The following is a 27,913-nucleotide window of genomic DNA, read 5'->3' on the forward strand; positions in this document are numbered from 1 at the left end:
ATAAAGGGAGACTCTGTCCTCGAAGCCAGGGGCCCAGCTTATACCGTGCAGATCCGGGTGTGTACGTAACAGGGCCGCAAGCGGCTCAAGAGCGAGCGCAAACAAAAGAGGCGACAAGGGGCAGCCCTGCCTGGTGCCCCTGTGAAGGGCAAAAGTCGCCGAAATGCGGCCATTGATGGCAACGTTAGCCAGTGGGTCAGCATACAAAAGCTTCACCCATCCCACAAATCCCGGGCCAAAACCGAGCTTCGCCAACACCGCCCAAAGGTAACTCCACTCGAGAGAATCAAAAGCCATCGTGGCGTCCAAGGACGCCAGGACTGCCGGCTCCTCAAGGGTGTGAGCCCTGGCCAGGGCGCCGTGGAGTCTACGCAAGTTAAGGGCAGTGTTGCGGTGTGGAATAAAGCCCGACTGGTCCGGATGCACTAAGTCGCCGATAACACCAACCAGTCGATTAGCGAGTATCTTGGCGAGAATCTTAGGCTCGGCATTCAGGAGGGAAATGGGACGGTAGGACCGACAAGTCTCTCGGCTTCCCTTCCTTATGGATGACCACAATGGTGGCCAACCTCTGGTCAAGGCCGTTCTCCCGCGCTTCTAGAAACATGTTACGCAGGTGTGGGGAAACCACATCCGGCCTGATCTTATATAGCTCAACCGGGATACCATTGGGGCCGGGTGCCTTGCCCGACCGCAGTGAGCGGATAGCAAGCGCGACCTCATCCACAGAGACGTCCCTGTCCAGGTCGTCGCGCTCCTCGTCCGAAAGGCACGGGAGATCGACAGCTGAAAGAAACATTGCCGAATCGGTCTCAGACCGGTCCGAAACAGAGGTGTAGACGCCTCGAAAGTAGTCGGCGAAGGACTCAGCAATGGCACTAGGATCAGTGACGACAACTCCGTCCTCCCCCGTTATCTCGGGTACAACACGGCTAGCCATCTTTCTCCTGTCCAGCCAGGCCAGCAACCTCCCGGCCTTATCGCCGACGTCGTATATCCAACCCTGCTGTTCTTTAGCTAAAACAAGGGCAGTGTTCGTAGCAAGGTCACGGTATTCCGACTGTTTGAGGGAGAGATCGTGCAGGAGAGCGGGATCGGGCTCAGCCTCCAATTGGGAGTCAAGCTCCATGATCTCCTCCTCGATGCGTACTAAATCAGCATCCCTGACTCTTCGAGCCTCGGCTATAAGAGCAAAAGCCTCGCCCCTCAAAACTGTCTTAAACGCCTCCCACAAAGTCGCGGCCGACGAAACCGACCCCTCATTTTCAGCAAAATAGAGATCGATGGCCTTGGCCAGGAGGTGACGAGTCCTGGGATTTCGGAAATACCACGGGTTAACAACCGCCGGTCGGTCCGACATGGCAACGTCGAAGTCAAAAGTGACCCATAGCGGGAATGATCAGAAATACCCTGTGCCAGAAAACGAGCCTCCGAAACAGCAGGCGCGTGTGCGGCCAATGTAAGAACATAGTCGATCCGAGAAAGACTACCATGGGCGCCAGAGTGGAAGGAATAATGGCATAGCGTGGGATGTAGAAGCCGCCAGCTATCTACTAGCCCCATAGTCTCGAGAAAGGAGGGCAACCACAATTGGGAGCCACGGAGGTCTCTAGGCGGATGACGGTCCAAGGAGCCGGAGCAGACTGAGTTGAAATCACCCCCCACTACCAGCAATCCAGCAGGCAAATTCAAAATGGCGCCACCAAGGTCCTGGATGGTGCTAGATTGTAGACCCGGGGGAACGTAAACTGAAAGTAATGTTAGGGCGCGCCCTTCCCATCGACCCGCCACAGCGGCGTACCGCCCCCTCTCATCAATCACAGTGATGTTGACCTCAAGCGGAAGGGACATACGAACAAGAACTCCCGCCCCCGAGATCCCGAGGAGAACCCTGAATGAGCCACCATCTTGTACCCTTTGCGGTTAAGAGCCTTGCACGTGTTACCAACCAGATGCGTCTCCTGAAGGAGAACGACATCAGGCATATGCTGTTTAATCAATTGAAGCACAACCCCTCTCTTGATACGGTCACCCAACCCGTTAACATTCCAACTGAGGACTCGTAGTTTCTTACCCCCCATCATCGTGACCCTGGCCCCACCCAACCCCAACAAGCCTCAACAACAAATGAAACTGAGCAGTAGATACATCCCATTGCCTAAGAGATAGAACGAGAGAAGAAAGAATAAACAAACAAACTTCCCCACCACCACCCACCACCCTGCACCCCTGCAGCAGACTAAAAAGCCCCCCCAACCAGCAGTGTGCCTGTCGCCCCATAAACTAATCTACAAAAAGACCCTAGAGGAGTAAGGAACCTCAGCAAACTCCTCCCGCCACCCTCCATGTACAAAACAGGAAAACTATCAAAATCGGAATAGCATTGGTATTGGCAGTCACAGACACCAGGGACACCAACCGCCATATGCAGCAAAGTAGAACCCAGTCCTAGAGATCAGAACCACCAGTTGTGCCACCGGAATGTTCGTCGTGTTCTTCCCGGCGTTGTGGCAAAGTGTCCAGCCAGTCACTCTCATTCTCCGGTACATCAAAGAACATAGCTCGGCCCTCGTACTCAATCCGCAGTTTAGCAGGGAACAGCATAGAGTATTTAAAACCCATGTCTCTTAGGCGTCGTTTCACCCCTGCAAAACTCTGACGTTGTCTCTGAATGGCCCTGGTGAAGTCCGGGTAAAAGTGCACCTCAGAGTTCTGAAATTTGAGCGGCCCATGTCTCCTGGAGGCTTGAAGAATCACATCCCCGTCTCTAAAGTTGAAGAGCCGGGCAATGATGGGTCTAGGCGCAACACCCGACTTCGGAGGGCCTCCAGGTATCCGATGGGCACGTTCCACAGAGAAGAAGTTACTTAGGCCAGTAGGTGCGAGATGTGTCTGCACCAAGACTTCCACAAATAGGTCCACTGCCGCCTCCTCCGCTCCCTCCAGAATACCAATAATGCAAACATTCTGCCGCCTTGCACGCCCTTCAAAATCCTCCAGCCACCTCGAGAATTAATCGTTGACCGATCTCAGAGTCCGGACCTCCGCCTGCAGGTCTGAAACATCGGTGGTTAAGCTGGAGGTCTTGAGATCAAGGGATTTCACCCGATCATTGGTCTTCCCCAATTCGGCCCTGATCAGGTTGAGATCCACGGCCAGAGTGTCCACCTTATGAGTCAGGACCTCGTGTTGCTTCTGCATTTCTGACCGAATGCCCGCGATGGCCCCCATAATGTCACTCAGAGTAGGCTCGGAACCTTCAGGCGAGCCCGCACGATGCAAGCCTTTAGAAGAGGCCACCACAGTGGGCGAGGTCCGCTGCTGAGCGTATCGATCAATTTTGTTCAGCTGCGTCTGAGTCGTCCTACGAACACCTCTGTTCGACGATTTGTCGGGGTCCCCTCTGCTGGCCATGATGGACCCAAGGAGAACAAAGGGCCACGCCGCCCGGACAAGGAAGCAGATGTGTAGAACAGAGGCGAAGTCAGCAAACAGCAGCAGGCGACTCCGCAGCTACATGCACTTCGCCAGCAGGGACCAAAAATGTCCACTTCGCATTCCAATCATTCGGAGCATCGGTACGACCAGCAGCATCCCGCGCCGTGAGATGTCCCGGTCCCACAGGAGGTCGAGGGACAGGTCGCGGGGTCGGAGCCATCACAGCTCCGAGAGTAGACATCACTCCTCCGGGTCGAAGTCGTCGTCAGGTAAGCATAAGAAGTCGAAGAGGCGTCATCGCTCTCCTGACTCCCCCCGACGTTCGTGCGACGCGGCCAGGGGTTTGGGTGAAACCGCCCACGCGGCTCCGTCTGAGTCGTGGGCGTCGCGCCCTGCTCCACACCCTCCAGTCCCTGGGCAGGACGCGACGCCGGGGGAGATCGAGCGTTACCTCATGGCTATGAGGTCCCTCTCTTCCCCGACGGGTTCCACGGCGCCTTAGGCCCCAGCGGACCCGTCTGGGGGCCCTAGCGGGTCGGGGGCTTTGGCCCCGACGCAGTCGGATGCTTTGGCCCCAACGCAGCTGGCGCCTTCGGGCCCGGCGCCGCAGGGCCCCACTGGTTCCGCTTCGGGATCCGGGTCGTCGCCTGTTGACCTAATGACCTCACCGGCGTCGGGCCCTCAGGTGTCACCTCCGGCGCCGGTCCCTCAGGTGTCACCTCCGGCGCCGTCCTCGGGCGGCGCCGTCCCCGATGCCTCCCTTGCTCCGGTTCCGGCATCGGAACGGTGCCGCTGGGCGTCGCTTTCGACGCCGCTTGGGGAGTTTAGCTTCTATGAACCCACATAGTTTGACAACCTGATTATCAGGGGATGGGTGAAGAGGAGTATTGGGAGGGGTCTGAGGACCCTCTGACCGAGAGTGTCAGTCTCAAGAGGACTGGACAGGTGGACTTGGGTATGCCAGTGGTCTGGACACCTCACCAGACACTGGCTTTGTCTCGCCTCCTACTGTGGCTACGGAGGAAGGGGCAACCTACAGTGTGGTGTTGATGAGGGTGGCCAAGGCACTGGGCCTTGAGCTCCCCGTCGCGGCCGTGAGGACTAACCTCCTCACTGAGGTCCTTAAACCGCAGTCAAGCTCGGCCGAGCCTCTGCTGCCGTTTAATGAGACCTTGACCGACGTTCTTTTGGGCACTTGGTCCAGGCCCGCTAACGGGTTCGCCTGTAGATAGGAACGTGGCCAGACGCCACCGGCTGGCCCCGGGCGACTTATGTTTCCTGTCCACCCACCCCACACCCGAGAGTCTGGTCACCCAGGCTTCGAGTTCCCAGACCACATTCCTGTCGGCCCTGCTGGACAGGGAATGCAAGAGGTATGAGCAGTATGGCAAGAAGGTATTCTGATCCCTTAGTCTGGGACTGCGGTCTTCCAACACCTCATGCCTCTTGGGCCGCTACACCCACTCTCTGTGGGATACGGTCGTGGAATTGCTGCCAGAGTGTCCGTTGGAGGTACGGGCCAAACTCGGCCAAGCCCTTGTGGAAGGCCGGGATGCAGCGAAATATTCTATCCGGTGTGGGCTGGATACCACCGACTCACTAGGCAGAGCGATGGCAACGACAGTGGCGATTCGTCGCCACGCCTGGTTGAGGTCCGCCAACTTTTCGGCCGATGTCCAGAATACACTGATGGACATGCCGTTCGATGGCCGTCTCCTTTTTGTCGACAAGGCAGACCATGCGCTTGAGCGCTTTAAGGACTCCAGGGCTATGGCCAAGTCCTTGGGCCTCTCGGCCCGCGCCAGCAAACGGGTGCCTTTCGCTCCTTTCGTGGCCAAGGAAGGGGTGCCCCCACACGTGCTGCCAGCCACGCACCGCAGACTAACATCCAACGCGGTGGTGGCCTTGGAAATCGCTGTGGAGGCGGTCGGGGACAACGGCAAGGCCAGACCACACCCTCCCCCGCAGCATCCGCCTCAAAACCCTCCTAGTTCGTGCTTTTCGGCCCATGTGACACCAGTGGGGGGCAGGGTTCGCCATCACCACTCCCAATGGCGCACTGTCACATCGGACAGGTGGTTGCTGCAAATCGTCCGAAGGGGCTACTCCCTCCCCTTCGAGACGGCCCCTCAAGCCATGCCACCGCAGCACCACCGCGTATCGGATGATCATTTGCGGCTTCTGCAGGAGGAAGTTTCGGCCCTCTTGGCCAAGGGGGCCATCGAGCGCATTCATGGGCCAGAAGTAGGATGTGGTTGCTACTCGCACTACTTTCTGGTACCCGAGAATGGTAAAGGGGGCCTACGCCCTATCTTGGACTTGCGGAACGTCAACGGCTTCCTCCGGAAGGAGAAGTTCAAAATGCTGACTCTGGCTCAGGTCTTAGCTGCCCTGGACCCGGGAGACTGGATGGTAGCCTTCTGGTTCGTCCTAAGCGCTGGGATGCTTCCGAGTGGCCATGCGCTATAGAAGAGCCTTTTAATAATAATAATAATAATAACTTGCAGGACGCTTATTTCCACATCCCCGTCCTGCCGGCCTACCGGCGCTACCTGCGGTTCACGGTAGGCCACGAGCACTTTCAGTTTACTGTGCTCCCCTTCGGCCTTACCAGCGCCCCACGGGTGTTCACGAAGGTGATGGCGGTGGTCGCAGCTCATCTGCGCAGGTTAGGGATTTCAGTCTTCCCCTACCTCGACGACTGGTTGTTGAAGGCGGGCTCGCCCCAGACAGTCGTCAGCCACCTCCAGATGACGGCAGACCTCTTGCACCAGCTGGGGTTCTCCATCAATGTGCTGAAGTCACACCTGTGCCCCTCTAAGAAGCTCCTTTTTATCGGAGCGGTTCGCGACTCGGCGCAGTTTCGGGTTTACACACCCAAACAGCGAGTTCGGGATATATAGGCTCTGATTCCAATATTTCAGCCTTTATCCCGAGTTCCGGTCAGGTTGACGCTGCGGCTACTGGGGCTGATGGCTTCCTGCATCCTTCTGGTGCATCACGCCCGTTGGCGGATGCGGGCTCTGCAGTGGGACCTGAAGTTTCAGTGGGCCCAGCATCAGGGCAACCTGTCCGACCATGTCCTGATCTCGGAGGGCACTGCGAGACAGCTGCAGTGGTGGCTCACGGCCCGCGATTGGGTCATCGGCAGATCCCTCTCCCTTCCCCAAACGGAGCACGTAGTTGTGACGGACGCGTCCCTCCAGGGCTGGGGAGACCACATGGTAGAGGCGGAAATCAGAGGCCTCTGGTCTCCGGCGGAGTCCCGGCTCCATATCAACCTTTCGGAGCTGCGGGCGATTCGTCTAGCACTGAAGGCATTCCTCCCCTTTGTCCGGGGGACTGTAGTGCAGGTGTTCACGGACAACACCACTGCCATGTGGTACTGCAACAAACAGGCCGGGGTGGGGTCGTGGAGCCTCTGCCAGGAGGCTCTGCGCCTTTGGCAGTGGCTGGAATATCAGGGTGTGACCCTGGTGGTTTAACACCTGGCAGGTTCTCTGAACGCCAGGGCGGACAAACTCAGCCGCCGGTGCATGATGGATCACGAATGGCGTCTGAACTTGGATGTGGCGCAAGGCCTCTTTCAGCAGTGGGGAGAGCCTTGGTTAGATCTATTCGCCACCGAAGAGAACGTGCAATGCCATCAGTTCTGCACGTTGGAATTTCCAAGGCGGCACTCGCTCGGAGACGCTTTTCGTCATGAGTGGAGTTGCGGTCTGTTGTTCGCCTTTCCGCCTATACCACTTCTGCCCAGAGTGCTGAAGAAGATCAAGCGCTACCGGGCACAAGTCATCCTTGTGGCTCCGGACTGGGCACGAAGGTACTGGTATCCCGAGCTACTCAGTATGTCAGTCGATACCCCGGTTCGTCTGCCTCTTCAGGAGGACCTTCTGTCGCAGCAGCAGGGGACGGTGCTCCACCCGAACCTGTCCAGACTCCACCTCCATGCTTGCAGATTGAGCAGCGACAGTTGAGGCCATTTAACTTGCCTCCTGAAGTCTGTAACATCATTCTGGCAGCCAGGCGTCCCTCCACGAAGTCGATATACGTGGAACAGATTTGTGGCATGGTGCACAGCAAAGGCTGTGGATCCTCTCTCTGCCCCTCTTTCTGAGGTTCTTCTCTTCCTTCTTTCTCTTGCCCAGCAGGGCTTTCTGAGGCTGCCTGATCAACCATCTTTGTTCAAGTCCCCTGTTGTAAATCGATTCCTGAAGGGCATCACACACACACGTTTCCACCTGTTCCCTTCGTGATGCCTCAGTGGGACTTGAACCTGGTTCTTACTTTTCTGATGTGCGCTCCCTTTGAGCCACTTCACAACTGTCCTATCCGCCTTCTTACACTGAAGACTGCCTTCCTGGTTGCCATCACCCCTGCCAGGAGAGTGAGTGAGCTCCAGGCTTCAGGCTCTTTCTTCTAAACCTCCTTTCCTTTCTGTCCATCCGGATAAAGTTGTGTTGCGGACGAAACCCTCTTTCTTGCCCAAGGTAGTCACAGCCTTCCACATCGGGCAGTCTGTCACCTTGCCCACCTTCTTTCCGCCTCCACATCCCTCAAAGGAGGAAGAGCGGCTCCACCATCTGGACCCAAAACGTGTGCTTTCATTCTATTTGGATCACACACGCCAGTTCCGGCTGGCTGACCAACTCTTTGTTGGTTACGTGGGCGCTAAGAAGGGACGGGCGGTGAACAAACGGACCAGCTCTCTGTGGATCCTGTTGTGCATCCAAGCGTTCTACTCCTTGGCTAAAAAGGAACCTCCAGCTGGGCTGAGGGCCCATTCCAGTTGGGCCACGGCGACTACTACTGCCCTGGGCCGGGGAGTCCCCTTGCAGGACATATGTCAGGCAGCTACGTGGGCCTTGTTGCACACGTTTGCAAGACACTACTGCCTGGACAGCCAAGTCCGGAGTGATTGCTTCTTTGGCCGTTGCGTCCTCCAGGACTTTCTGGTGTGATTATTGGTTCGCAGACCCACCACCGGGGTTGGTATTGCTTTGGTATCTATTCTAAGGTAAGGAATCTATCATGAACGTGTCTCTTTCAGATGCACAAGTTACTACTTGTGTAACGATATATCTGTAAGAGACATTAGTTAGTGATAGATTCCTTACCGACCCACCCATCCTCCCCGTTCTTCGAACCGATAGCTAGGGTTAAGGTCATCCCCTTTCAGAGCTCTAGTTTCAATGGCACCAGTGTTGGTTTTTAGCATAGCTCTGCGTTTCTGGCACGGAAATGCAGTGTCTAAGAACTGATGTCACTGTAAAAAAGGAGGTGGGAATGGACGGAGCATCTGAACCAATCACACTCACACCCAGTCAAAAGATCAGGGTTTAATCCATCACCGTTCTTTAACCCACTCTGCCACCCCAGTTCAGACATGGCTATATGCAAATCAGTCTGACCCTGTGCCTCATGGGAACAGTCCAGCTTGGCAGTTCGGGCTGGACTGTTCCCATGAGGCACAGGGTAAAGACTGATTTGCATATAGTCATGTCTGAACTGGGGTGGTAGAGTGGGCTAAAGAACGGTGATGGATTAAACCCAGATCCTTTAACTGGGTGTGAGTGTTTGAATGATTCAGATGCTCCGTCCATCACCACCCCCTTTTGTACCGCTTTTGGCCGCCATAAGTGTGGCAGGGTATGCTCAGACGTGAGTCCCTTGCTCACTTTGCCACTGGATTCAAGCAAGCCGGGCTGAAGACGGCTGGAATGCCAGAAACCGGTCCTCGGAAGCTTGTTTCCGGTCCAGGGAAACATGGCTTGGCAGTTCGGGCTGGACTGTTCCCATGAGGCACAGGGTCAGACTGATTTGCATATAGCCATGTCTGAACTGGGGTGGCAGAGTGGGCTAAAGAACGGTGTTGGATTAAACCCAGATACTTTGACTGGGTGTGAGTGTTTGATTGATTCAGATGCTCCGTCCAATACCACCCCCTTTTGTACCGCGTAAGAACTGATGTCAGCACACGGAGGCGGCGTCTAAGTACTCCGAGGACGTCATCACGGCGCCCACAACTCTGACGACGGACGCGGAGCCGCAGACGACGCCTACCGACGCCCAACGGTACTGCTACGCAAAAAGTTCCGGATCCAGTCTGACGCCTTGGGATATTCTAAGGTAAGGAATCTATCACTAACTAATGTCTCTTACAGATATATCGTTACACAAGTAGTAACTTGTGCACCGGTCTGGAACTCTATCACCACAGACAGGTGGCTAAGACAAATAATTCAGTCAGGTTATTGCCTGGAGCTCACTTCTACTCCTCCAACAATACCACCCAGAGAACGTCCCATGTCACAGGAACATCTCATACTTCTAAGACAAAAGGTGGCGTCTCTACTACAAAAGAAAGCAATAGAACCTGTCCCAAAACACCATCAAAACACAGGAGTTTACTCCTTTTACTTTCTCATACCCAAAAAGGACGGGTCCCTCAGACCTATACTAGATCTAAGACCCCTGAACCTGTACATACAATCCGACCATTTCCATATGGTCACATTACAACAAGTTCTCCCATTGTTGAAACAAGGCGACTTCCTTGCCACATTAGATCTCAAGGACGCTTACTTTCACATTCCTATCCATTAGTCTCACAGAAAGTACCTTCGATTTGTACTAGAAAGTCAACACTACCAATTCAAAGTACTCCCTTTCGGAGTAACTACAGCACCTCGAGGGTTTACAATGTGTCTAGCAGTAGTAGCGGCACACTTGAAAAGGGACAACATTCATGTCTTTTCATCACCTACACAACTGGTTAATAAAATCCTAGTCATACCACCAATGTGTACAGCACATGCATCAGACTATATGTCTGTTGCACTAGTTGGGGTTCACAGTAAATCAGAAGAAGTCACACCTCCAACCATCCCTATCTCAACAGTATCTAGGTGTCACAATAGATACCTCCAAAGCAATTGCATACCACAATTTCACAAGGATACAAAGTATGCAAGCTCCTATACAAAAATTCCAGCCACAACATTCATTACCAGCTCGATTAATAGGGATGATGGCATCTTGCATTTTCATAGTACTATACACAAGACTACAAATGCGCCCCATACAAGAGGGTTTGGCAAGTCCGTGGAATCAGGCTCAACAACAAATAACAGATCTGGTGGTGGTAGACGACCGGACATATCGCTCTCTGCAATGGTGGACCATCAAAAACCTTTCTAAGGGCTGGCCGTTCATAGAGCCTGCTCCGCAGGTGGTGCTAACCACAGACTCCTATCTCACAGGATGGCGAGCGCATTTAGAGAAACACACAGTACAAGGTACATGGACACCGAAACAAAAGTTACTCCACATAAATCATCTGGAGTTGTTGGCGATTTTCCTAGCCCTAAAATCATTTCAACATTACCTATCAACAAAGGCTGTACTAGTCCGTACAGACAATATGACGGCCATGTATTACATCCAAAAACAAGGAGGAACACACTCCATACAACTCTCCCGGCTGGCGCAGAGCATATGGCGGTGGGCCATTCCTCAAAATATCTTTCTGTTGGCAGAACATCTACCAGGAGTTCACAATCAAGTTGCAGATCTGTTAGGTCGTCAAAGACAACAGATACACGAGTGGCAACTTCATCCCCAGTTTCTTCAACCATTCTTTCACAAGTGGGGACAGCCAGAGATAGATCTGTTTGCCACACACCGAAACTCCAAATGCCCATGCTTCGCCGCCAGATACCCACACCTATTGTCCGAAGGCAATGCAGTATGTATGAGCTGGTCAAACAAATTTCCGTTCTCTTTTCCACCTCTCCCGCTAATTCCATTAGGGGTACGCCCAAGGTGGGCAAGACAACCCGGGTAAATGTAAATGTATTGGCATTTATATAGCGCACTACTTACCCGTAGGGTCCCAAGGCGCTTCGACCGCTGCGAAACCCTTCCTGGCTTCCCTGAGAGATGGTCCCTTAATGGGTATCTCCAGGGTGAGACCAGGCATCCCCGGCGGTCTGGTGGGGCCGTTAGTGAAGATGAGGCAAGCTAATGCCCAGAGTTGCCGAGTGTGATCGCTGATCAGAGTGGGCACCGAGGCGAGAGAATTATCGAGTCCGCTGACCCTGGTCCAGAAACCTGCCACGCCGGGAATCGAACCCTGGTCCCGGGCCGTCCTCTGCTCTCGAGTCTGCCGCCTCTAACCAGTGAGCCACACTACTTCAGTTATCAGTAGTACCATATCAAAAATTGAAACACTCTCCACATCTACTAACACAGAACCATGGAGAGATCATGCATCCAGACCCAATGCAGCTCAATCTAGCAATTTGGCTCGTGAGGTCTTATAATTCGGATACCTCAATCTTCCGCCTGATTGTATGAATGTCATAAAAGAAGCAAGGCGCCCCACCACTAGAGCATGCTTCGCAGCCAAGTAGAAAAGGTTTGTTGTGTATTGCACAAATAACAACATTAACCCATTAGATGTTTCTATACAAAACATCATGTGCTACCTACTCCATCTGCATAGATGTAATTTAGCGTACTCCTTAATCCGATTACATCTTGCTGCTATAGCAGCTTATGTTCAAAACAGACAACATTTGTCATTGTTTAGAGTGCCTGCCATCAAAGCGTTTATGGAAGGATTAAAAAGATTAATTCCTCCCAGAATACAACCCTCTCCGGTATGGAATTTAAATATTGTTCTCACTAGACTTATGGGCTCTCCATTTGAACCATTACATAAGTGTGAGTTACAGTTCCTTACATGGAAAGTGTCTTTTTTAGTTGCTATTACCTCACTCAGAAGAGTAAGTGAGATTCAGGCATTAACAATTAAAGAATCATTTATACAACCACATCACAACAAAGTGGTTCTTAAGACCAATCCGAAATTTCTGCCAAAACTCATTTCACCAGTTCACCTCAACCAATCTATTGAGTTGCCCAGCCACAGACAGTTGCAGAAAGAGCTCTACACACATTAGATGTAAAAAGAACACTCCTCTACTACATTGATAGGATTAAACCATTTTGTAAAACAAAACAACTGTTAGGATTGCCTTTGTGTGGAGGAGAAAAGGACACCATCTCAAAATCAGGCATTGCAAGGTGGATTGTTAAGTGTATTCAAATCAGTTACCAGAAGGCAAAATGCGCTCTATCAATTCCCCCTAGGACTCATTCTACCCGCAAATTAGGGGCATCTATGGCATTCCTAGGAAATATACCATTACATGATATATGTAAAGCAGCTACATGGTCTTCACCGCACACATTTACAAAACACTATTGTGTAGATGTGCAGGCATAACAACAAGCTACTGTGGGCCAGGCTGTACTCAAAACATTATTTCAAACTACTGCCACAGATACGGGTGGTCGCCGCTAAGGGAGAAAACTGCTGTGCAATCGATGCAATAGTGTGTGGTCTGCAGCCCATATGCCTCGAACTGAAAATGCTACTTACCAGTATGCATCTGTTCTTGGCATGTAGGGCTGCAGAATAACACACACCCACCCGCTTCCCCGGCTACCTATATCTGTTCCTGTAATATCTTAAATAGATACACAATACATGGACATCCTTATCTATACTCCTACAACTCCATCATTTGCCCAATGGCGAAAACAATCTGAAGGTGGAGTCGATGCCCATGCGCACTACGATCTACAGGAGGAGTCATCCAACAGACTAAGACTCTTCCATGACAAAAACAAAGTTTAATCATCCGGGCCCACCACCAGATGGTGATCTATGCAATAGTGTGTGATTCTGCAGCCCTACATGCCAAGAACAGATGCATAATGGTAAGTAGCATTTTCTTTTCCTCCATAGGATATCATTGTGAGAAAGTGCAATCTTTCTTGCAGGCTATGCCCCCACTTTTTGCTGAATTTCTAATGTGCTTTGACTGAGTGTGCCCTGGGCTCCTGCCAAGGAGGTGCCCAGGGCCTGTGTTCCTTCCCTAAAAACTGTGTTGTAACTAAAACCCACCTCTGGCCACCTGTCAGCCCCTAGTGAATGGTACCCTAAGTGAAGAAAAGGTGTGTGCCAGCCTATGCCAACTCCACTCCTCAGGTGGGAGAGGTGAGGTGAAGCATGACTCCGTTCTCCGGCCATCTTGAGGATGGGAAGCCCTGCCCAATCACAGCTAGGCTCCTGCCCCGCCTCCCACAGGAGAGGAGCAGGCTAGGGGGTGTACTCACCCCAGGACAGGGACCCATTGGTCCCTGCCCTTGCCCTACCTGTAACGCCCCTAAATTTTGTATTTAGTGACACCGTGAACCTTCCTTCCTCAGATTCCAATTGCAACAAGAAGAAGAAACGCGAAGACCTGCCGTGCAGCTGCTAACAAGAGGACAACACCCACTGACTTGGCCCCAGAACCCTACAGGCCTGTTGATCTTTGAACCTGCTCCTGCGAAACTCCGGCTTCTCCTTCGGACAGCAACCTTGAAAACCCCGTAGGAACTGCCTGCCTTGAAACTTCCAAAAGATTGGGACTCACGCGAGCAGTGGTTCTGCTCAAACAACAATACCGCTGGTGCCAGCCAGGAACTGCGAATCCAGCCCACTCTGCACCCGCCGAGCCCGGGTGTGCCAGAGTGATCCAAGACCACGAGGACGTCCCTCCGGCGACCGGGACCCGAAGTCCAGTGCACAAAGACCCTCCTCGACGAACCAGACGATGCCTGCATCCTCACAACCAGAGGCCCCTCTAACCGCGACCAGCTGAGGTAAGATTTCCCAACACCAAAAGACACCCCTGCACCCAGCGGCTCCCGTGCCTTCCTTTGGGGTACCTACCTCTTCTCCAAGATCCCAACTTACCTCTCGAAGTGGTGGTCGCACCTGAAGTATCTCCGACCCCGGGTATGCATCCTTTGTTCACTTTTTAACTTTCCCATTGGAGAACATTGAGTGCCTGACGGCTCAAAAGCACCCTGCACCCAGCCGTCCGAGTGCCGCTGGAAATGCAACTACTACTCTACTTTACTTCCCCACTTGACCTGGAGCTCAGCTCCCACAACCGCGTTGCCTGCAGCCATCAACCAAAGGCCCCCTACCATCTATTGGATTGCATTGGGCCTACTCTCTCTGCACCCGGCTGCTCCTGTGCCGCTGAGGGTGTAACAACTGTACCTTTCCGACCCTGGGAGACCCTTGAGTCTATGCCCAGAACCTTAACTCTACCAGTCGAGTACTTACCCAGAGGTTAACATTGACTGGTTTCACTTGAAATTTCTTCTAAGTGTGGAGTTTTGAAACTTTAAAATATTCACCTAAAATCAGCTGAATAACTAAATCCGGATTACCCGCCTGTGATCAGGAGAGAAGCCAGTACTGTACCGTTTAGCCCAGTACTGAACCGAAAAAGTAATTATAACTGTACCTACCAGTAACTTACATTTCCTCCCATAGGATAACATTGCTTGGTTTTCACTGAAAAGTTTCCAAGTGTCTACTTTCAAAATACAAATATATTCTTTAAAAATCAATACTGTAACCAAAACACTTTTACTTGACTGTTTACAGCTCATGTCCCGGGACAGAATCTAGGATCCAGTCCTGCGGTTAGAAAAGTAATCCTTAAAGTAATCAATTGTATTTATCTAGAAAAACCCATTGAGCTCACTGGTAAATTGTGTTTGAAATTGTGTTGCCTATTGCAACCACTGTAGCTATTGTACTTACAAAGTCTATTGCCCATTTGCAAAGTAATTACCTAAAGTCACTCATATTGAGAAAAGTATATTTTGATGTTTGTTGGTTCTAAAATAAAACAACTATATCTTTTGATATAAAACAATTGGCCTAGAGTTCAGTTCTTAGTGTGTGAGACCATTTACTGACTGAGTGTGTACAAAAAATGCTTTACACTGTCCTCTGATACTGCCTTACTGCTCGACCAAGCTACCATTTTGGAGAGTAAGGTTATAATCTAACTAGAACGTCTGCCGTACCTCTGGAGACTGGGGACTCTATACCCACACTGTACCTTACTTTGGTCCAGTATATATAGAGCCACTTTCTTACAGGCCGGTTTCGGCGGATGCAGAGTGGGGTGGATTAGTGTTTTTTGGCTGCTTCCAGAGGTTGATGTTTGAACAAATCCGGTGTTCACAGGAGGTGCAGTCTTCAGAAGTGAAGGCATGCAGGTCCTCTGGGTTTCCTGAGCTGGCTGGCTGCAGGACATACCGGGATTTCGCAGGAGCAGGTTCGAGGGGGAGACAGGCCGGTAGGGCTAGGGACAAGTCAGTGAGCGTTGTCCTCTTGTTAGCTCTGCATGGCTCTTCAGTCCTTGTTCTTATCTTCTTTCTTGTCTTGATCTGAGCTGGGTCCCCCCCATCCTCAAGATGGCGTAGACTCAAGGTTGTACTTAACCTCGCCTCCCACACCTTAGGGCACACCCCTCTTTCTCAATATTTTTTCCCTCTGGTTCTCCCACCCAAAGTGGGGGTTAAAACCAGTGGGGACCAGTTGCTGAAAGCAGCAAATAGTCTGGAGAGGCTCACAAAGGCGGTATGCCTTTGAAGCTTTTCCTTCGTGAACCTCGTCCACCCTGGGGGAGGAAGCTTGGCACCTCGTCCCAGGATGTGCATTGTTTCAGGCCCCTAGATCAGCAAGCTTTCGACCCAGGGGTCCAGAAACATGTCTTGGTGGCCGCCTAAGCAGCCACTCAGTCAGGTCACTAGGAGTTGGACGGGTTTCAGGGAGGCATCTCTAAGATGGTGCATTTTACATTAAATCCCACACTGGTACTGGAGAAGTGTGGCTCAATGGTTAGAGCGGCAAACCCTGATGCAGAGGTCTAGCCCGGGACCAGGATTCAATTCCCCGCCTCGGCGGGTCTTGGGCTCAAAATTCCACGGACCTGATAATTCTCGCCTCGGTGCCTATTCCAATCATGGAGTCCCACTCTGCAACTCTGGGCAATAGCTTGCTTAATCTCCACAACGGCCCCCACAAGGCTAAGGATGCCTGACTTCCACCTTGGGGTGCCCAGGAGTGGACGCCTCACAGGGAAAGCCAGGATGGGTTCCACAGCGGTATTCGTACAAGCGCCTTGAGACCCTTGCGGGTGAGTAGTGCGCTATACAAGTATCAATTTAGTGTGGGTTTAATGTGCTGAGAAGTTTGTTACCAAACTTCCCAGTGTTCAGTGTAGCCATGATGGTGTTGTGGAGTTTGTGATGACGACCTCCCAGCACCATATCCTCTTAATGGCAGCACTGCACTTACAGTGCCCAAAAATGGACTTGGCCACTGTAGGGGTACAGGTCTCATGCACCCGTACCCTCACCACTGGCACTGGGCACCCAAATAGATGGGTGACTGTATGCCAGGGCAGTGGTTTGTGGGCAGGGCACACAGGGATGTGTACCATGTCGACTCTTCACTTTGTTCTGCACCAAGACAACCAGCCTGCAAAGGCAGTGTGCGAGTGTCTGGGTACAAGGCCTCTAAGGGTGGCACAATAAGTGCTGCGGCCCTTCGAGTCCTTCTCTGGTCACAATGCCCTGGTTGCCTGTGGTACCATTTACCAGGGGCTGACCTGTGCCCAGAGATGCCAATTGGGTTTAGGCTTCAATGCAGTTTTAGGGAAGGAACATAGGCCCTGGGTACCTGATTAGCAGGAGCCCAAGGCACACTCAGTCAAAGTACATCCACAATTCAGCAAAAAGTGGGGGCATACCATGCAAGAAAGAGGGCACTTTCTCACACTACGTAATCAGCATATCATGGCAGGAGGCCTCATAGGCTTCTGCCACCTTTGATATGCGACACAAGACTTGACCAGATATGGCAAATGCCACCCCCTGCCCGGGCCCATTGAGCTTGTCAGGAGGAATGTTCCCTGCTCAGACCACTACCACCCTTAAATTGGGCTACCTGAAGTGAATGCGACTTTTAGAATCGCACCATCTCTGGTTTGGTGGAATTAGGCTCTCTGGGTCAGAGTTATGCCCACTTGCCACATGAAGTGATCATATAGTGGATGTAGATACCTTAAAGGCAAGTAGCTCATTGGATAATACCAGTCATTCCCTGTAAGGCCTCTAGATTGAGTATTTAGGTGGCACCCCTGACAGTAGGAACTTGGAGTCGATCGATCAAGTAGAGAGGACAAAGAGGAGCTGTGAGAAAAAGTGAGAACTGAAGATTGCTGTAGACTTTTAACGACAAACACGACCTGTCTGCACCAAGTTGCGACAATTGTGACCAGCGTCTCGTCCTGCAGCGGACCACCTTCCTGTCTACTGAGTTGCCGCTCCCTAGTGAGCCTGATGCAGCAGCCCCTCAGGAAGAGGACCATGTGGTCCTCAAGGTCCGATATGCCCCACTCCCACTCCCACCCCCCAAGTGAGAGAACATCTGGACCAACTGGAGCTGCATAGGACCAATAGCTGGGGAACCAGACCCCTTGCAGCAAACAGCTCCTGTGAGATTCCAATCTGGACTCCTTCTGCACTGAGACGAAGCAGCCATAGAGGGATGTCATCACCCCAGAGACCCACTTCCAGAGTGGCCAAGCTGTCCTGATTTTGCACCCTCTACCGGTGACGACCAACAACCTCAGGCCCTAGGATGCAAAGAGCCCAGCCGACTTTTCCACTGTGCACCCCAGTGCCCCAGTCTGGTCACCAACGAACCTGCTGTGCCCCCTTGTCTGCAGGACCCGTGTGACCCGAGCTCCCCATTGAGAGCTCCCTTACTTGATCTCAAGTTTCTCATCTCCAGCTGGTTTCTAACTAGCCCCCTTCTTTCCACGTGCGTAGCGTGCACAGCTACCAACCTGAGGAGCAGCTCTGCACCCAGACACTCCAGTGCAGGCAACAAATAACTGCTTGAGGTACTTTAAACCTTGATCTCCTACAACCCCAAATGCGAAGGAGACCTCCCCCCCCCCCCCCCCCCTAGAAACTGATCGCAAATAACTGTATGCAACATAGGCCCTTTCTTCCATGAGAAAGTATTACTTCGTAAAGACACATGATATTGAACTCTTTTACTTACCTGTAAAAATTAATAACTGCAAAAGTAGTTCTTGGTATAAAAATGTAAAAAACAAATGAGTTATTTTTCTAAACTGATCTCGATATATTCTTGTGTGTTTCATTTATTTTTGCCTCAGAGTAAAACAAATGCTTAGCAATATCCTCTGATAAGCCTAACTGCTCGCCCACTATACCGGAAGAGAGCATTTGGGTTATTTTTTGTGCTTCCGTAAACCAATTGGGGATTGCCGGGACACTTTACACAGTGTACCTTGTTTTGGTCCACTATATAAAGAGCCAGCTTCCTACATACATTTTTTCACATCCTGGTTTATGCCTTTAACCCTTTCGCTGCTGATGACGAGCTCAGCTCGTCATCACCCACGGGTGTCGTGTGCTGATGACGAGCTGAGCTCGTCATATCTGCAGCAAAAGAGCAATTTCCAGCATACGGGGAAAATCATGGCAGCAGCCATGTGGTTAAAGCATTTAAGTCAAGGAGGCAATGTGGCCCGGGATATCTGTGCTTAACTGTACCCACACTGGATACTGTCCAGTAATCATTTACTCATCTAAAATTTCTCAAAGGCATAACACTGCCCGTCTCATATTTACTGATAATTGTTCACATCAGATTACAACTTTATTCAGGTACTGACCTATCACATCACTCGTCTCATTCTAGGCTAAAGGATGTTCAATCCACCGAGGAGCTGAACGATGTCTACAACCACTTTCTGTTGTACTATGGTCGAGACATCCCGAAAATGCAGAATGCAGCCAAACACAGTCGCAAGAAGCTGAAACGTATCCGGGAGGAAGGTGATGAAGGTTAGTCTCAGTTTTCTTATTTCTCAGTTGTGTAAACTACACTTAACCTTCTTTTTCTACTTAAAGCCTTTCACACACGTACTTCTCTTTTTTGTAACTCTATGAAAATGGCTATAAAAGTAGATCAAATTAGTGTTTATGGGCCGGGTCATTTTGTGAAGCAAACTTTTTCAGTTGCCAGTATTTCCAATCCTAGTCTCTTCACTGAAATAATGGATACTGAATATCTATATCTTGGTTTGGGAACCCATAACACTTTTTTTTTTTAAAGAGATTAACTGTATTTTTTTTAAAACAGATTTAATAGGACTAAGAGCTATGCAACCCAATGGCTAAAGGGGCTAATTTCTGTCAAGTATACCAGTCACTTTACACCCTCACTGACAGATTTATTGTTTTCCGATATAACCTCCTCTCCATCCTCACATTGGACAAGTCCTCACCCCCACCCTCAACGCTTCCATCAACTCAGCCACCGTGCTGGAATATTGGAAACATGCCACGATCACCACCCTACTAAATATAAACCCTCCATAGACTCTCCAACTGGTGACCAGTTTTCCTCCTACCCTACCTAGTGAAGGTCCTTGAAGGTCCTCAACAGGCGACACAGCAACCACTTCATCAACCACCTGTTTAGTTTAGTTTAAGGGATTTGTAGCGTGCACAGCTACTCAGTAGAGTGTCTCGGTGCGACCCCAAATATCAGAGGGAAACCAAAGCAGAATAAACTAGAACAGAGGCTAATTGAACAAAAAAGTTTTGAGCTTTTTCCTAAACTGATAAGGATTCTTAAGGTTACGTAGATCCAGAGGGAGGGAATTCCAGTAAGTTGTTGCAAGGTAGGACAGAGAGCTGCCGCTCTTACGTTTTTAAACGAAACCTTTGAACAGATACTAGAAGCATATTCAAGGAACGAAGACACTGACCAGGGAAATAGAACTGAAAACATTTCCAGAGATAGGCAGGGACATACTCGTAAAGTGCAGCATGAGCAATGGTCACAGTCTTGAACATTTTCCTAGCTTTAACTGGCAGCCATTGTGTTACGCAAGTGATGCCTAACACTGGAGGGCTTAGGAAGATTCAGTAGAAAACGAGCAGCTGCATTCTAAACAACCTGTAATTTGTCCAAAAGATAACCCGGCAGACCAACTTAAAGTGCATTCGCATAATCTATGCGAGAGGTAACCAAAGCACGGATAACCATTTATGTAGCAGAGAGAGGCAATAATGGCAAAAATCTGCAGAGAAGTTTTAAAATACCAAAGCAAGTGCTAGTGAGTTTGCCAATCTGGTTACCAAAACTAAGTTTCTCATCAAACCAGATGCCAAGATTTTTCACAGTATGGCCAGAAGGAGAAGAACAGGGGGAATCAGTCGACCAGAAATTATGCCAGAAAAATGGGGAAAACTCTCCAAAGAAGAGAATATCAGTTTTGTCTCTGTTACATTTTAGCTGAGCTGACACAAACCAGCTGAATACCGCAGACAGGCAGGCCTTGACTGCCTCATGTAACCAAAAGTTGCGTATCTGCATAGACAACCACTTGGGCACCCAGGGCCTCAGCCAGCTCAATAAGAGGGGACATATAGAGATTGAATAGCAAAGGACTAAGAATAGACCCCTGAGGAACACCTGTCAGCAGAGCTTGAGATGTTGACATAAAACGGGGAATCCAAACTTGTTTTTTTTTTTTCCAAGAAGGATTTTAACCACTCCCAAGCAGTACTGATGATGCCCTACTTTTGTAGACTGGCAAGGAGACGTGTATGGGGGATAGTATCAAAAGCAGCCGAGAGGTCCAGCAGGACCAAGACAGCCCTGTCCCTAGCATCCAAAGTGTCACGGATAGCCACCGCTACTTCCACAAGGGCAGACTCAGTACTGTATGTGGCCCTGAAGCCCTATTGGGCAGGGTGGAGAAGACCTTGCTGTTCAATAAAGGATGTAAGCTGCTTGTTGACCTTTTTTTCACAAACTTTTGTAATATCAATAAGCAGCGAGTTGGGACGCTAGCTGTAAGAGTCCAGAGTCGTTTTTTATGAGATGAACAAGCAACACCTTTTTCCAGTCAGTAGGATCGAATGCTAGTGAAAGTGAAATATTAATTATCTGATTCAGAAAAGGATTAACAGCAGCTGTAGCCATAATTTTTGCAGGGCAAGGCTCATGAGGGGAGCATGATTTAAGGCAGGATAAGGCAGCCAGGGAGTCTGGCAGAGATACAGGTTCAAATACCGAAAAGTTAACACAGGTAGTGGAGCCAGAAAGATAATCGTGGGACAGCTGAGAAGGCTGGCTATCTGAGTTTTGAAAATGCGATTGCAATGCCCTGACCTTATTGTTAAAAAAAAAAGTGGAAAGGTTTCACACCATTCGAGAGAAGGGGTATGGGCCATGTTTATTGCATTAGGAGAAGTGAGGCTTTTTACAATGCTGAAGAACTCTGTAAGATTATTACTAGACTGGGCAATGTAGTCAGTGTAGTAGGTCCGCTGGGCCAAACTAATGGCCGCATAGTAGGCCTTTTGGGCCATTTTTAATTTAGTCTTTGCATCAGAATCAGAATCTTGTCTCCATTTTCTTTCTCACCTTTTACAATGTTGCTTCAGAATTTTAAGCAGGGGCGAGAACCATGGTTTAGGCAGTAGGGCATTACAGTGTCTAGGTGTGGCTTGTGGAGAGAGATTGATCACCACCTTCTCAATCGAACTGTTAAATTATGCAAGAACAAGATCAGCAGGGAGCGATGGCGGACATTCTGCTAAAGCTAGACAGAATGCAGCAGGCTCTATTTAAGGAGGTACCCTACTACGACAATTGAAGCGAGGCCTGAGAGAGGGATGACCTTTGGAGATCTGCCAGGAAAAAGGAATCCAATAATGGTCAGACCAATTGACTGGTAGAGGGGGAGACTGTATCAGAGGCAAACTAGAGCAAATTATATCAAGCGTGTGACCACTGCAGTGAGTTGGGGCAGACACATATTGTTTGAGTGAAGACTATTGTATCACAGCTAGAAAGTCATGTGTGTCACTCTCGTTGGTGTTATCGATGTGGATGTTACAGTCACCTAGAAGAGGAAAGTGCGGATATCTCATGGCTCTGGGCATGTTCCAGTCGGCAAGCAATTTGGGAAAGGGACCAGCAGGTCCAGGGGGACGATATAGCAGTATCCCACTCAAGCAGTAGTGAGGGTAAATTTTGATGCAAAAGTCTAGGGATTCAATGTCTGAGGAATCAGTCAGTTCACTGCATTGACATTCCCACTCTTCCCTCACAATCAAGGAAACACCCCCGCACCACCCTGCTTTGCGGCCGGCTCAAAATATTTTAAACTCATTAGGGATAGTCATTTCCACAGCTGGATTGGAGGAAGGGCTAAACCAGGTTTCAGTTACAAAGAGCAGGTCCAGAGACTCCTCAATAAGCAGATCAAAAATATCCTGATAGTGCTTAGGAATAGAACCGGCAGCTCATTAATCCCACATAGTCCAGATTCAGACCCAAATACAGCATGGAAATGGCTGTCATCACAACCACAAACATCTGCAAGATCATGGATTAGGGAGAGATCGCCGTTCTTACCTTACTGGATGTCTCAGCGGCTTTCGACACAGTATCACTTCACATTCTCATTAGAAGCCTACATAAAATTGTCATTCAAAGAACTGCCCTCCGCTGGATCTGCTCCTTTCAGGTGGACTGTCAGCTTGGCGCCATACTCCTGGAAATCCTAGAAGTTCTAATGCGGAGTGTCCCAAGGATCATCCCTCAGCCCCACCCTCTTTAACATTGACATGACCCCACTGGCCATCGTCATCCGCACCTACAATATCGACATACTCTTCTGCGCTGATAACATGTAACGTACTGTCCTTCTGAGATTAAACTCCCAACACTAGGAACAAGTTCACAAACTAGCATGACCAAAGTCCATGCCTAGACAAAGACAAGAAAAAAGTTATCTTTGGAAATACCACCACACTATGCAGTGCCACCTGGTGGGTGGCCTACCGACCTTGGGCATACTACCACCCTTCACCCTCACATGTCATCTAGATCTTAATCAACAACAAGCTGGATGTGTCCACACCAGCCGCGGCTGGTGCAGTTAAGAGCGGTGTGGCTGAGTGGATTTCAACAAACGAGGAGGTAAAATAATTGTTTTCATTTTCCCTAGTCATCAGCCATCGAAATCCGGCTCCTTACCTGCATGGGCCGCGGCTGGTTCACACAAATTGACGATTTCACCGCATCATGCTTCCACACATTGAGGACGCTAAAGAAACTCTTTAAATGGCTCCCAAGCAACACCAAGGAAACATTTGCCTACGCCCTCATTACCATCGGACTGGACAACGGGAATACCTTTTATACTCACTGGAATCACCAAGTAACTCACTAGAAGACTACCAACCAACCAGTACATGACAGCCACTCATCTCCAACCTGCCAAGCAGCACTCGCATCACACCCCACCTGAGGGAGCTCCACTAGCTCCCAATACACTAGCATCCACACTTTCAAAGCCGTTCACAACACAGGCCCGCAAAGCCGAAAGCTACCTCTCCTTCCGCCCTCCTTCCAGACACTTCCGATCCATCGAGCGACTTCTCGCAGACATCCCACACATACTCAAGAAGAAAACCGGTGGTAGAGCATTCTCTTACATTACTTCTAATCGTGAAATGACCTCCCAATACATATCTGAGCCTTCCCCTCTCTCCTTGAGTATTGCAAGAAGGTGAAGACCTTGCTGTAGGAAAATGGATAATTCGTTGTGTGGCCGGCACAAGTAATGGATCTCCATTTGTCCACCAGAGAGAACCAAACATCCCATTGTGGCGCTTGACTCTCATAGGGTAGCGTTGCAGAGCAGTTCAAGGCTTACTCAAGATAGGTGGTGTGGGCTAGTAACCTCCATTCACAAAAATACAATAATAAACGTCAATAAATTGTCCAGTCTGTGCTTTTTCTTTTGTAAAGGAAAAAGTACTTTTATTACACACACACTACTAAATACTATGCAGCAATTTACAAATATGCATAAGCTGATGGAAATAATTGTATTAAATTCTACTAAATACTATGCAGCAATTTACAAATCTACATAAGCTGATGGACATAATTTGAGATGACCTTGCTTAATCATGCTTACTCCTCCCAAAGTGAAGTCTAGAGCAACACATCATGTCAGAACATTAACTTGTATTAGAAATGCTGTAATGGAATATCACTTTGAATGAGATTGCACTTAATATGGTCAATAAAGCATGTTTACTTGGCATATGAGTGGTTGTCAACATCATTACTTCATCAAAGCATTCACATGAGAATGTTTGTGCACATGTAGGTGATTTGTGTCATCAAAGTTACTTTTAGCATAAAATAGCACTTTTAGCATAGTCTCTGAGGGCAACACAATTATAATCACAACATTTATGCAACTATTGTACTCCCCGCTAGAGGATGTTTGCAGCATCAACACTTTTATTCTAAAAATACTGCCTTTTACACATAGTACATAGAAAACAAAAGCACTTTTACGAAATGCAGAAGTAGCTACCACCTTTCACCCCTAGAGAGTGTCTCTTAATATGAAAAGCTCACATTGACATTTGCAGGCCACAACTGGTTGCACTCTTAACTTTGCCTACAGAGGACATACCTTTACCCAATGATGGAACAAAAGTTGCAACACGGAGGAGCTTGAATAATACTTGAAACTCTTGAGGGGTTATTTTTCTAATGTCAAGTCAAGTCAAGTCAGAGAATTTATATAGCGCACTACATACCCAGAGGGTCTCAAGGCGCTCAGGAGTGGGGGGGAGGATTACTTGTCAAATATCCATGTTTTAAGTTGCTTTCTGAAAGCTAGGTGGTTCTGGGTGAGGCGAAGGTGAGTGGGGAGTGAGTTCCATGTTTTAGCAGCCAGGTAAGAGAAGGATCTGCCTCCCATGGTGGTCTTGTTGATGCGTGGTACAGTGGCAAGGGCTTGGCTGGAGGAACGTAGTTGGCGGGAGGGGGTGTAGAAGGACAGTCGTGAGTTGAGGCATTCTGGTCCGATGTCGTAGAGTGATTTGTGTGCGTGGGTTAGCAGTCGGAAAGTGATCCTCTTATTGACGGGAAGCCAGTGGAGGTCTTTCAGGTGACCAGAGATGTGTTCGTTGCGTGGGATGTCTAATATGATTCTGGCTGAGGCGTTTTGGATTCGTTGGAGTTTCTTTTGGAGTTTAGCGGTAGTGCCTGCGTAGAGGGTGTTTCCGTAGTCCAGTCGGCTCGTGACCAGAGCATGGGTGACTGTTTTCCTGGTTTCGGTGGGGATCCATCAAAATGTTTTTTTGAGCATGCGAAGAATGTTGAAGCAAGATGAGGATACGGCGCTGACTTGTCTGTTCATAGAAAGTGAAGAATCCAGGATAACGCCTAGGTTCCGTGCGTGGTCTGTCGGGATGGGTGCTTTTCCAAGGGCTTCCGGCCACCAAGAGTCGTCCCATGCAGAGGGGGATGTACCTAGGATGAGGACTTCTGTTTTATCTGAGTTCAGTTTCAGACGGCTGTGTTTCATCCATTCAGCAACTTCTTTCATTCCTTCGTGTAGGTTAGTTTTGGCGGTGCTGGGGTCCTTGGTGAGAGAAAGGATCAGTTGAGTGTCATCCGCGTAAGAGATGATGTTGAGGTTGTGTTGGCGGGCGATGGTCGCGAGGGGGCTCATGTATACGTTGAAGAGGGTGGGGCTGAGAGAGGATCCTTGTGGTACGCCACAGATGACTTCGGTGGCCTCGGACTTGAATGGTGGTAGGCGGACTCTCTGGGTTCTTCCGGTGAGGAACGAAGTGATCCATTCAAGTGCTTTTCCATGTATTCCGATGTTGCTGAGGCGTTGTAAAAGGGTGCTGTGGCAGACTGTGTCGAATGCTGCAGAGAGGTCGAGGAGGATGAGGGCGACTGTGTCTCCATTGTCCAGTAGAGTTCGAATGTCGTCTGTTGCTGCGATGAGGGCGGTCTCAGTGCTGTGTTTTGCTCGGAAGCCAGATTGTGAGGAGTCGAGGGATTTGTTGGCTTCGAGGAAAGCGGCGAGCTGGTTGTTGACAGCTTTCTCGATTACTTTGGCCGGGAATGGAAGGAGCGAGATGGGGCGGTAATTTTTGAGTTCGGTGGGGTCCGCTGTGGGTTTTTTCAGGAGGGCGGCGAGTTCAGCGTGTTTCCAGTTTTCCGGAAAGGTGGCGGAGTTGAATGAGCAGTTGATGACGTCTCGGAGGTGCGGTGCTATGACGGAGTCTGCTTTGTTGAAGATGTGGTGAGGGCATGGGTCTGTGGGGGATCCTGAGTGGATGGAGTTCATTAGGCGGATGGTGTCCTCAGTGGAGATTGGGTTCCAGTCGTTAAGGGTGTTCGCGGGGGGAGAGTGTTCAGCATGTGGTTGGGTGGGTTGGGCTCCGGGTTGGTTGTCGAAGCTGTTGTGGATGTCTGCAATCTTGTTGTGGAAGAATGAGGCTAGGGAGTCGCAGAGGGCTTGAGAGGGGGTGATGTCGTTGGAGTTGGCCGAGGGATTGGAAAACTCCTTGACGATGTTGAAAAGTTCCTTGCTGTTGTGGGCGTTGTTGTCAAGTCGGTCCTTGAATGCTGTTTTCTTGGCCTTTCGGATTAGTTGGTGGTGAGTGCGGGTGGCGTTTTTGAAGGCTTCCTTGGTGCTGGTGGTTGGGTCTTTTTTCCACGCTTTTTCAAGGGTGCGGCAGAGTTTCTTGGACTTCTTAAGATCATCGTTGAACCATGAGGCCTTCTTGTTGCCAGGTTTGCTTTGACGTTTTTTCAGTGGTGCTAAGGTGTCGGCGGTGTTGGATAACCATAAGGTGAAGTTGGCGGCGGCTAGGTTTGGGTCCGAGGAGTGGGCTGGGGTGTTTAGAAGGAGCGATGAGGAGATCTGGTCAGTGGAGATTTTGTTCCAGTTTCTTTGCAGAGTTTGTTGGAGGTGGTTGGTGGGTTTGGGCTTGTTGTAGGTGAAGTGAACGCAGCTGTGGTCAGTCCAGAGGAGATCCGTAGTGTGGCTGAAGGAGACATGATTGCTGGAGGTGAAGATGGGGTCGAGTGTGTGACCTGCGATGTGGGTGGGGGAAGTGACCAGTTGTTTAAGTCCGAGGTTGGCGAGGTTGTCCAGGAGGGTGGTGGTGTTGCGGTCGTTGATCTTTTCAAGGTGAAAGTTGAGGTCTCCCAGAAGGATGTATTCTTTGGAGGGGAGCACGTGTGGAGTGACGAAGTCCGTGATGTCTTCACTGAATTTTGCGCGGGGTCCTGGTGGTCTGTAGAGGAGGGTGCCTCTGAGTGTGGTTTTGGGGTCGACGTGGATCTGGAAGTGAAGGTGTTCGGAGTTGGCGAGGTTGGCGTCCGAGCTGGTTGAGATGCGGATGGATTTCTTATGGACGATAGCGATTCCTCCTCCTGTGTGGCTGGTAAGGTCTTTGCGGGTGATCTTATAGTCTTCAGGGATGGCAATGGTGATGTCTGGTGCGGAGGAAACGTTCATCCATGTTTCCGTTAGGAAGGCGATGTCTGGAGAAATGGTGTCTAGTAGATTCCATAGGTCAATGGCGTGCCTGTGGACTGATCGGGTGTTGAGAAGGATGCATTGTAGGTGGTTGGGGTCGGGAGTCAGTG

General features: G+C 50.1%; 1 protein-coding gene across 1 annotated transcript in view; it reads left to right on the forward strand.

Moving 5' to 3' along the window:
• Positions 1-27,913, forward strand: part of LOC147666286 (transcription elongation factor SPT6-like) — a gene marked incomplete at its 5' end in the record, with an annotated part of 590,122 nt that overhangs the window by 167,484 nt on the left and 394,725 nt on the right. The window contains one exon of the mRNA XM_086949158.1: positions 19,106-19,251. Coding sequence (XP_086805284.1) covers positions 19,106-19,251 — 146 coding nt within the window. The remainder of the gene's footprint in view (positions 1-19,105; positions 19,252-27,913) is intronic.

This window comes from Lissotriton vulgaris, unplaced genomic scaffold, assembly GCF_964263255.1.
Source record: "Lissotriton vulgaris unplaced genomic scaffold, aLisVul1.2 SCAFFOLD_1495, whole genome shotgun sequence".
Taxonomy (NCBI): domain Eukaryota; kingdom Metazoa; phylum Chordata; class Amphibia; order Caudata; family Salamandridae; genus Lissotriton; species Lissotriton vulgaris.